The sequence below is a fragment of the Stigmatopora argus genome, chromosome 17 (genome assembly GCF_051989625.1).
Source record: "Stigmatopora argus isolate UIUO_Sarg chromosome 17, RoL_Sarg_1.0, whole genome shotgun sequence".
NCBI classification, from domain to species: domain Eukaryota; kingdom Metazoa; phylum Chordata; class Actinopteri; order Syngnathiformes; family Syngnathidae; genus Stigmatopora; species Stigmatopora argus.
Window position 1 is genome coordinate 4046719 of NC_135403.1, and position 11997 is coordinate 4058715.

At 38.4% G+C, this 11997-nt stretch overlaps 1 protein-coding gene across 2 annotated transcripts in view; it reads left to right on the forward strand.

Moving 5' to 3' along the window:
* Positions 1-11997, forward strand: part of mllt10 (MLLT10 histone lysine methyltransferase DOT1L cofactor) — a 63302-nt gene that overhangs the window by 30495 nt on the left and 20810 nt on the right. For both annotated transcript variants that reach the window (XM_077624441.1, XM_077624442.1), the window contains 3 exons: positions 4866-5196; positions 6295-6504; positions 8823-9278. In XM_077624441.1, coding sequence (XP_077480567.1) covers positions 4866-5196; positions 6295-6504; positions 8823-9278 — 997 coding nt within the window. The remainder of the gene's footprint in view (positions 1-4865; positions 5197-6294; positions 6505-8822; positions 9279-11997) is intronic.

Genomic DNA, 11997 nt, shown 5'->3' on the forward strand with positions numbered 1-11997 from the left:
TAAAATTACTCTAAGAATGCGACGACTCATCCAGGAGGTCACAAAATAACCTAGAAAAGTATTGGAAGAACTGCTGGCCTCGCTGGACTAAGCTAAGGTCAATGTTCATGAATCTACTATAAGAAAAACACTGGTGAATACTGGCATCCATGGCAGTGTTCCAAGGTGAAAACCATTGCTGTCCAAAAATAATATAAAGGCTTGTCTTACGTTTGCCAAAAAAACATCTTGATGATCCCCCACACTTTTGGAAGAAAATTCTGTGGACTGATGAGTCAAAAGTTTAACTTATTGGAAGGTGTGCGCCCCGGTTACATTTGGCGAAAAAATGGCACAGCATTCCATCAAAAGTACACTATACCAACAGTGAGGTACTCAAACTTTAGCGCTCTGGGAGCATTCAGCATGACAACGATCCAAAGGACACCAGCAGGTCCACCTCAGAATGGCTCAAAATAAACAAAGTTAAGGTTTTGGAGTGGCCAAGTAAAAGTCCGGATTTAAATCCTATTGAAATGCTGTGATCTGAAACGGGCTGTTCATGCTAGAAAACCCTCTAATATTGCAGAATTGAAACAATTCTGCACAGAAGTGTGGGCCAAAATGCCCCCAAAGCGTTACGGCTGCCAAAGGTGGCACAACCCATTATGATGTTCAGGGAACAATTACTTGTTCACTGAGGGCCAGAGAAGGTTGTAATTTGTTCTGCTTTGGTAAATAAAATCATCATTTAGAAACTGCATTTTCTATTTCCTTGGGTTGTCTCTGTGTCGTACTAAAATTGGTTTGATGATCTGAAACCTTTGTGTGTGATGAATTAGCAAAAACACAGAAATCAGGACGGGGGCAAATACTTTTTCATAGCATTATACATTTAAAAATATGAATTGTCAATAGCTCTTTCGGTCAAAAAGGTTTCCGACCCCTGCTTTAGTCCTTCAACTCAATACAGCAGGTCTTCAAAGATTCCTTTACATTGAATGGCTAGTAAACGCCTAAAGCAAACACATGCATATGTGCACGCACACACACGCACAAATCCTGTAGGAAAAGGCGCAGGGGAGTTCCTGCCAGGCTAAGGCAGATTATACCATATCCCCCTCACTTCCTGTTCCTTCTTTTCACCCTGTCTTACCTCACCTCCCCAGGCTTGCCTTCCTTCTCTAGCCATACCCTCTCCCCTTTTTCTTCCTGAAGCCTTTGTGCTGAATGTTTACAAAGTACCATGGTATATCTCTTCTCCTTCCTTTACTGCAAACATAGTTGACTCTTTGCCTTTTATTCATAGATGGTATGTATATTATTACCATGTATTGATTTAATGACAGATAGGAAAAGCACATTTTGTCTGCCATTTTCTCCTCCACCAACGTGGAACTAAACACAGCAGCCTATTTCATAGCCTTTATAATGGTTTTAAAAATCAGAAAAACAAAATTGACCTATTTATTTCATTGACCAAATGTACGCTTAGAGCCTGTAACATCTTTCGCCATACATTCGGGCAGCTATTTAACCTTCTAATAGGTCTTTTTACCCTTATTCTACACAGACTGAGCAAGTGTCAGTGTATTGTTCCTTTCATTGTCTAAGCCGTTGTTGAAAAATAGATGTGGATCTCAACCTCCACCACACTTAAATTTACCTCACACACTTTGAAAGAGCACTTGGGCATGTCAAAAGGGCTGGGCGGTAATAGTGGCATTCGGAGAATGAAAGGGCAAGAGGACAGGCTGAAAGACATGGTCTCTGCCATTATAATCAATAAGCCTGATTGATAAGGGTGTGTAAGGTTATTTTTAGTGTTCCCACGCCTGTGCTTTGGGTTCTTGTGCATGTGTGCGTGAATGAATGTGTGAGTGAGTGATATCTTATCCTAGCTGTTCCATCAGCACAAATATGAGAAGTGAATAGAAACAAAGAATTTTAGACTTTATCTATCTGGTGTTTAAATTTTTCTCTATAAAGAGTTTAATTTCCAATGTTGTATTTTTAAATTAGTTTCACAGAAAAACACGATTCACACATACTGAAGTTGTTAATGTGACTTGCTCTGTAGTAAATAGAGCAAATCTATTTTTAGTAGTGGTCATATAGTACTTTTTCATTTGTTGATGTTTGTTTCTATGACCATTTACTGAATACCCTCACTTTTTTTATTTTAAATAAAATCAATCATTTTTGACACTGCCACAGCCTCACATTGTTTTGTGACAAATATTTTCATCTTGACTCAAATTGTATGTATTTGTTTGTTTCTACTTAATCTAAAGCAAATTCTCCTCATGCTACGCAGTCGAGTCTTATGTTTAAAAAGATCTCTCTCGCCATATGATATCATTGTACATCAGGAATGGTTTACCGTTTACTGGTAAATCCTTCATTAATTAGCAGTTGTGCTCAAAAAGGGAGACTTAAGAGTTTTCAGTATTGTTATTTTACGTTTTATTAAAAAACACCAATAACTTGGCTGTGCTTTACCTAGCATCTGAGAGAACAATTGTCTGTTCATGAAATTAAAACACAAACGTTTTTAAAGAATGTAAATTGAGAATAATTTAGGAACCAGGATGGAATTTTTATTCGCCCGTGCTAAACATGCTTGCCCCATAAACATAGTTGTGAGGTAATACATAATACAAAATAAAACAAATTGGACAAGCCAATTTTAAATATTTTTACCATGTTAACAATTACAAATAAACAATGGGAACTAACTTGTCATGAGTGAAATTGATGGATTGTTGGCAAATTAGAAAATAATCTTTCTAATAAAGAATTAATCTGATTTCTATGTGATTACCCTATAGTTGGAGTTTTTCAACTTGATATACTAATCACAAAAACTGAATCATACAATCATATGACCCACATGTCACTGGATACAGACACATCACCACACCATATTTTATCCGCTATTGGCAAAATGGCTCGTAGACAGCCCTTTGCTTTCTTTCCGCCCTGTATTTTGCACTGTAAATCACTATCAATATTTTTCATGTACTTGTTAGATTGTGAATGTTGTATGTTTTATTATTTTGCCCGTGACCCTTTTGTGACCCCCCTCCTTTTTTTTTGCTATCCTGGGCAACAGTGAAGTATTATCTTCGAGCCTTTGAGCAGCAAGACAGACAAAAAATATTAATAGAAGCTATAATCTAGTATGAGATACAAGTGCTCAGTAAATCTAAACATATGTACAGTTTGTTCCTGTATTAGCCATTAAATTTAAACATAAGAAATACTTGAATAGTAGGGCATTTAATTACCATGACTGTTATTGCCCAATTATTGTTGTATTTCACTATTACAAAACAGTTCATTTACAAATATGAACAAGCTGAGGCCAGAAAATTAGCAATAGCGGAAGGCAGCTTGCGTAGAGGTTCCAGTGGAGCTGCTATCTCTCTTTTCGGATGGTGGGTTCTGTTAACTGCCACTCAGTGCGGATATCTGGCTAAACTGTCACTAGCTTTCATGTGATCATTTCCCAATGTGACCCGAGGGGAGCGATGCAGGGGAGTGTGGTTTGCGTGGTTTCCGAGTTGTTACGACTTTGAACGTGACAAATACCTCTCAGGATTGATGAATATTTTTGCAGTCTGTGTAACTGACAGTATTTTTGTAAAAGTCTTTATGCGCATCTGTCTGCCCCCACGAGTGTGCAAAAAGGTGTGACGGGTATGTTCGTGTGAGGTGAAAATGCACTAGATCCCACCGGTCACCCCCTTAAGGGTGCGGGAGGAGGCCTGACTGTGTGTATAATGGAGAGGGTGTACATTAGATTAGATTAGATAACTTAAATCATGCCGTATTCGGGAAATTTCACTGTCACAGTAGCAAGAGGGTGAGAATACAGACACAGGAAAAGACATTTTAGACATAAATAAATAGGTTGAGATTTTATTTTTGTATTTTTTATTATATATTATATTTATTATATTTCATATTGAGATGTTACGGTCTATGGAGGAGGCTATAATTGGATGAAACAATGAGATCTTGTGAATTTGGGCACGAAGCACTTCGCCACACCATTCTTAACTTAAGCAGAATTCATTTTGCTCCTGAAGCTTTATTTCCCTCAACTCTCCTCCTCTTTCTTTGTGTTTGTGACACTTTCATGTTTGAGTGATCCTTTGAAATCTAATGCTTTTTCTTTTGCGAGTGCGCGTGCACACTCACATGCACATGGTCTTGTTCTTATGATTTAGACACTCTTTTGGAAATCATTCCCAGAAAGGTTACGTGTTCAGTGTGCAAGATTTCTACCAATATATTTTTTTGTTTGGCCTTGCCTATGTGTTATTTCCTCTTTTTTTCTTCTCTGTTTTCCCCCTCTATTTTTCTTTTTTTAATTATTTATTTTTACTCTTAACACTTACAAACACAAAGAATGGGACAGACACAAACCAAAACATAAGAAGACCTCCATGGACATGTCCTCCTCCCTTGTTCTTCCAACCATTATGGTCCCAGAGAATGAACTGCTCTCAAAATATGAAATCCTGTTTTGAGACAAAATTTCTCTTGCTTTGGTTGGCAGTGTGTTCACTTCCCCTCAAAAGAGACATGTTTTCTTTATGGTTATCCAGGTAGTTGGACTATACAAAACAAATCCTAACAAACTCATTTCCATGTTGTAATGCTTGTCAAAAATGTGTCAATCAAATAAATAACAATGAGCTATTAAAAAAAATCCTTGTGAATATTTTGTTTTAACAGCAAATCAACAACCCTTGCTGGATGTTAATACCTTGTTTGCTGTTTAGTTAGTTTCTATTGTGTTTCCTTTATCTGGTGTGTGTCATGCTTTACCAATCTTTGACCCACATTAATGTTCCCTTTCTTCCTTCAACTTTCAGGCCTACAATAGCAGCAGTTCTGTGGGAGGGGCTCTCCAAGCATCCTCGCAGAAGAGACTGGACGATGGTAGTGCCCGTTTTACCAATGCCAACTTTCAGGAAGTGTCATCCACTCACTCTATTGGAAGTTCCAAGGATTGTCTTGCTGCTGATGCTGGTAAAGTTGTGTCTGACATGAAGCCCAAGAAGAACTCTTGTGGAAGTCATGCAATAGGACAGAGGGGGGGCCGGAAGTCTCTCACCTCCTCGGGGAAAGTGCTACCTTCAACTGCGGTCACCATGACAACCTCTTCCACAGCTGCCTCTGCCTCAACAGGGCCTTTCCACCAAGGTAAATTGGTAGAAGCTAATTTTCCTGAATGTTAATTTAAACATAAATACAGCAGCAAACGTACAGTTCGTCTCTGGACCACCTGCTGTGTGTGTTTATAATTTTATGTGTGACTGTTTTTTTTTAAACCAGACGTGACTTATTTATTTTTATGCTTGCCCTTGATAACAATGTTTGTCTCTGGTCTTTGGCGCCTGTAATCTAGGTACTTGTCTGAGAAAGACACACACAGACATGTTAGGAGGTCAGAGCCTGAAGGAGTCAGTGCTTACACTAATCTCTTGTGTTTTCTATAATCAGAACCTTGAGCTCTCATCAGGTGTATGTTTTCTCGATCCTCGAAGTAGCAAAGGTTATTCCTCTGCCTTTGTGCTTCCTCCCTGGGAGGACTACATGATGAGGGAGGGTTTACTTAAAGGCAGATGCAGATTAATGAAACAATTGAATGATTATTTTAGTTATCTTGTTTCTACTTTCCCCACACGGATGTGAATTAATGTATGAAGGCCGTACATCATTAACTCTTTGGCTGCCCAATGCTGGGAGGATTTACGCTTCTGAAATGTTTATTTTACGTGCAATATATGAAGTGTCTATTTCCTTCTATTGCATAATTTTCTGATGTTGTGAAGACCATTTCACACCCAAATATACCAATATTAGCTCTGAGATAATTATATTTATATTTTTTCTTTTTGGAGTTATAAATCCCCAAAAAGTCCAGTAAAATGTTTGTCCGTACTTGTCTTTTGTTTACATTCAAACAGCTGTTTTGTGGAGGGTCATTACTTCTTTAATCTGGCGAGAGATGGCACCATCTAATATTTCTATACATTATATTTCGCTTCTAGAAGGTGTAGAATGGCGCTAAAAATGTTTTTTAGAATCCGTTGCATTTTTGCTTGTTAGGTCTGTGATGAAACTGTTCTCAAAAATGTGTATTTGGCAATCAAAGAATTAATGTCTGCTTCTCCTACATCTCCCCTAGCTTTCTCTCGTCTGCTGTTAGATCTTCACAGCTCAATTCAAACGAATCCACATTCACGTGTCTTATCCCATTTCCTTTTTTTTCTTCCCTTGTGAAAATGTTTTACCAAGGGCTGCTGTTGACGAGCGCCAGCAAGACTGCCTCAGCCCCCACGTCTTCTGATTTTCTAAGCTTCGCCGACTCCTCCTTGCGCACGGGAGGGGTGACTTCCTTCTCGTCACCGCCATCTTTCAGCTGCCTCGTGAAGCCCAGTTTAGAAGGTGGTGCTTCAGAGGGAACAACAAATCTTTTTGGTTCTCTTGCTGCGGCTGCTCCGTCAGGTGATACTTCCTTTTATCATTTTTCCAATCAATTGAAGGGAACGTACTTACACTGACCAAAGTGGAAATTTCACCTCACAAATTTGACTGTGTTGACTGAAATGATTAAATGTATCGTTCAATGAAGGTGTTAAAATTAATATCAACATGAAACACTATATCATGGATACAGTATATGCATCAAGGGATCGCAACACACTGCATGTATATGTTGCCAAAGACCAATCAGAAACTACTTTCACACAAATTACATTTTGGCAATATTGATACTTAAAATTATTATTCCAAATAAAAATACTACTTGTCTGAGCTTTTTTTTTTTAATTTATCAGCAAAACAAACAGGTTTATCCTTAATTATATTGTTTTTTTTACTTCAAAGACACATACAAACTATTTGCAGGAAGCAGCAAGGACAAATCCTACTCTAACAGCACCTTCAAACTTTTTTTGCACAAAAACTTTGAATTTACACTAAAGTACTAGAAAATATGGTTCTCAGATTTTTACTGCTGTATTGGCCTGAATCTAAGACTTTTTCAAGACCCAACTTTGAAAAAAGACTCCAAATGCAATTTTTATACAGAAATTTATTACAGTACATCTGAAACAAATGATTATAACTATATATTGAAACCGTTTTCAAGCAAGCCCCTAAAAGTCCTGGACAGAAAACCAAAAATGTGCCATGACTGTCAAATAAAAAATAAAATTAAAAAAAGAACACACAAACGCCTTAACTGGGACAATACTGTTAAATATGCTGATGCCATCTTGGGTTACAAAATCTTCCATCACAAAGCTCCTCTTCCACTGCAAGATTTTGTAAAAAATATTCCAACAGATCAACAGGAGCTGGTTCTAGAGGTGACTGTGTAGTTCCCTTCAGAAAGAGTGCATTTATCCAAAGCAGCATCTGTTCGTGCCTTAAACCATGGCAGTCGAGCGTGCTGATTACTGAGCTGAGTAGCTAGCACACTCAATTGTCATTGTGAGTTCAAATCGTTGTTGTAGACTGAGAAAAGGAGTGCAATGTTGTCACTGCTGAAAGCAAGATACATACGTGCACCACAGACCAAAAATACAGTAATCCCTCGATTATCACGGTTAATGTAAGCCAGATATGGCCGCGATAAACAGAAAAACCGTGAAGTAGGGTCACCCCTATTTAAGAATAAAAAAATAAAAATAATCTTTCTTACTTCAGTGCTGAGTCCTAGTAGCAAGCGGAGGACAGGGGAGTGGCTTCTGCTTGCGAGTTTCAGCGTGGATTTTCACATTTTTATGAACTTACCCCCCCCCAAAAAATCCCCCAGAAAGAAATCCACGATGTAGTGAAACAGCGAAAGTTGAAGCCGCGATATTCGACGGATTACTGTACTATACTTTTCGAAAATAATTTTCATCGCATCGCACCTCATTTTCTGAACCACTTTATCCTCACTAGGGTAGCAGGGGGTGCTGGAGCCTATCCCAGCTGACTTCGGGCCATAGGCGGGGGACACCCTGAATTGGTGGCCAGCCAATCGCAGGGCACAAGGAGACAAACAAACATTCATGCTCACACTCATACCTAGGGGCAATTTAGAGTGTCCAATCAGCCTACCATGCATGTCTTTGGAATGTGGGAGGAAACTGGTGTACATGGAGAAAACCCATGCAGAACATGCAAACTCCACACAGGTGGGCCGACTTGGATTTGAACCCAGGTCTTCCACTGTGAGGCCGAAGCGCTAACCACTCGCACCACCGGGCCGCTCCAATAATTTTCATTTAACAATTTTTTAAAAAGTTATTTTTCTTTTTATTTTAATAAAAAAAAATCCAGGCATGGAAGCATTTTCACATCTGTTTTGCAGTTTTCGAATTTTATAACCTTAACATTCTGGTAACCAAAGCTATAAATAATTTGCCCCGAATTCAAATGAAAGTGTTTGCTTTTTTTGGAGCTTGTATTTATCATGCTGAGCACAAAAAGAAAAGCACAAAGTAGTACTTGTTAACTGATTAGCCACAGACAAAATATTTGTGGTGCCAGCCTTTTGAATCTCAATTGATTGGATGTCTGCCACTGTCAATTACAGTTTGAGTTCATTTTGAGAATATAGCAAATGGCACCTGTAGCCTGTCTTTTATGAACATCTAGATGACAGCCAGTGTGAGAAAATAGAATAACTTCTTTAATTTGCCTGAAAGTAATGCATTTCCCCTCTTTTCTTTAGTATTACACTTTCATAACACCAACCATATTTCCCTGGAGTTTTTTGATGTGCAAGAAAAAAATAAATATAAAGTGTTGCTTTTCTTTATTACTTGCAGTGGGTGGAAAGCTGTATGAAAATTCCCACAGTCTCTCAGCCTGCGAGACGGCAAGCCTCAGCGGCTCTGCTGCCTACAAACGGCCACAGTCCTCGAGCACCGGACAGGGAATCGCTGGAGCAACAACGGGGGGAGGGGAGGATGGAGTGAAAAAGAAAAAGAAAGGCAACTGGCGCAACAGATTTGGACCATGCTTCACAACAGATGTCAAGCCACCTGAGTCGTCACACTCCCACACTCTGCCCACTACCTCCACGGCAAACACCTCCTCTTCTCCCGCAGCCCCCCCTCCATCATCGTCCTCGGTTCTCTCTGGCAGGTCCGGTTTAGCTTCCAGCGGTGGTTTAGGAATGGGAGGAGGAGAGAGGGGTCTTGGTGTCATAGGTGTGGGCAGTGGGATTCAGAAGTCCCCTTCACTCCTCAGGAATGGAAGTCTTCAAACCAACAGTGGCCCAGGTGAGCTGAGCACATAAACATAACATTTCCTTTGTGGTACAATGGGTTTGGGGTAGGGGGTTCAAAAAAGTAAAATTACATTTGCCGTATTTTCCGTATTATGATTTAGACTTTTTTAATATAGTTTGGCTGGGATTGCGACTAATATTCAATTGTGTGTGTGTGTGTGTGTGTGTGTTTTTCCAATCTAACCACCATCACCCTGTTTTAATTACTTGGGCTATAGTTATCTAAAAAACACAGTTTTGTTAACAAATGACTATTTAGCTTGTTGTTCTCCGTTTTACTCTAGTTACATTAACGTATGTGTGTTCTTAGTTTCTGATAAAATAAAAAGTTGCACTCCCAAAAATATGACTTTTAGGCTCGGGCAACCTAGATATTTTTTACTCATGTTGTATTCTTTGGCTGGTGCGGCTTATAGTCCGAAAAATGCATTGTCTATGACAAGAAGTATTCTTACTTTTATTTTTTTTCTAAACTTTAAGATAAGGTAGGCTTTTCATGACCTGCAACTGATTATTTCGTCTGCATTCTCATCTCTCCGTATTCTGGGTTTGGCCCATTCAGGCCAAGGATTTAGGAATTAAGCAAGAGATTTGATAGAATTGTGGAAATGCATTTTTCCCCCTTGTCTAGTTGTCAGTTTTTGTTCATAGAAACAATTCTACCACCGTGGCTAATTGTTTTAATCACCATGAGTGATTTTGGTCATATTCACTTTTTTGGTTATTCACTGTTAATGGATGAACAAATATGGATTTTCTTTTCTTGAAAAGTAATGATTTTGATCAAGTAAGTATTTTGTACCATAATAGATTTATTTCCCGTCTCTTTAAATGACTGGCATCTGAGTCTAAGTCAGGGGTCGGTAACCTTTTTGACGAAGAGAGCTGTAGACAATTTATATTTTCAAACATTATTCCTTGAGAGCCATACTCAGAATTTAAAAGTGAAAATACATGAAAATGTGTGCATTTATTAAATGATATTTATTAACTAATAATCACCACTTTGAAAGTTTTAAAAAAAAAAAGTCTCTGAATTCTTTTGAGAACATTTTTTCACTTGCTAATCAATGAGCATCAATGAGAGTATGCATGCAGAAGAGTCTTAATGAAGAAAAAATATGATTAAAAAGGCGCTAGAAATAGTGTCGGCGCCACAGTGCCGGCGTGACGCTCCCATTGGTGCGCTCGGGACTTAGGTCTCTCACCAGCGGTTCCCATATTTTACCACAGGTTAGCGGAGAGCCATTTACACCCATCAAAAGAGCCACATATGGCTCCCGAGCCATATGTTCTCTACCCCTGGTCTAAATCAATGAAGACGTTTCCTTCCAGCACGATACTCAAAAGTAGCATTAATGGATTATGATACATTGTAGTTGCAGTTTTCTGTTCTTTGGACCCTCATGTCTGCTGTTTTGGGAAACTTTCATCAAAATGATAACATTAAATAAAAATGACAACTTATTTCTGTTGGGCAGAAGATTGAAATGAACAAAAGTCTATAACCATTAACATAAACCTTAAGAGTAGTTAGACAACCCTTTGTAATTGGCTTCTTGCAATGAAATTTTGGTGTGTGTGGACCTACCCAGCTTTTTTTCTGCTTTGTGTGCAGTTGCTTGGCAACCTCTTTTGGAGTTCCCCTCTGGTGGACGATATTGTTCAGTACAGCTCTCATCCCACATTTCTGCTTTCTTCCAGGATTACCTCCTTTTTGTTTTTCCTGGCTGTAACCCCACTCTTACCTTTTCCTCTTTTTCTCATATTCAACCTTACCTGACGATTCTTGCTTCTTTTTCAAGATTCTAATAAGTTATTTAATTTAAGCACCGAAATATAATCTAATTGATGATAAAACGAAAGCATTCGCTTTAACTCAACTGTTAGTCAGGTTTACTCTAAAAAAATGAACATATCATTAGTCTCCAATTTGTAAATGCTGTAGTTTAAAAAAAATCTTTTTCTTTTGTTTAGTCTTTGAAATCACTTGATCTTTGAAAACTAAAAATGAAATGAACATTATTGTTCTAATGATATGAATTGAGATACGGTTACTGTGAACCAGAAACTCTAAATTGCACCACCTACCCAAGGCCTTTCATATTTGTTTGTAATCTCAAATTAAGTGACACTGTAACAAGTGTGCTCTCAATTATCACATTTCTTTAAATGTGAAAATATTTTCCAGTTTTATTTTTGTGCTTTTTGACATCATAATTCAAGATCTTGATACGACAAATGTTTTATTTGTATTGTTCCCAAAAAATCTGAGTTTGTAATGATACCTTTCATTAGGGAGTTATGTTTTTTTTCCCCTTAGCAATATTTGCACAGTTTTTGGATTTATTTTTTGTCTGATCTTTAAGACACTGGGTTTTCGTTACGATGGTTGAGGAAAAAGTAGTTTGCGATTAGGTGTGTATGGCACATGTTGCTTTTCGGCATAGTATAGCGCTAGGGTAGCGGTTTCATTTATAACCAAGACTGGTTGGAAAAGGTAGGAAAAGTGTATGATATGTCCTTGATTTTTGTCTGTGTGTGTTAAATGTGTTCGTCTTTACATTGTAAATATTTAGATGAGGGGTTAATTCAGGGCAGTAATGGGGAGAATCCTCGCCTGACCCCGCCACCCCCCATCATCCTGCTTACTCCACGATGTTGCTGGGTAGATAGTTAGCTTGATAGATATGTGATGCTGGGTGGCGAGA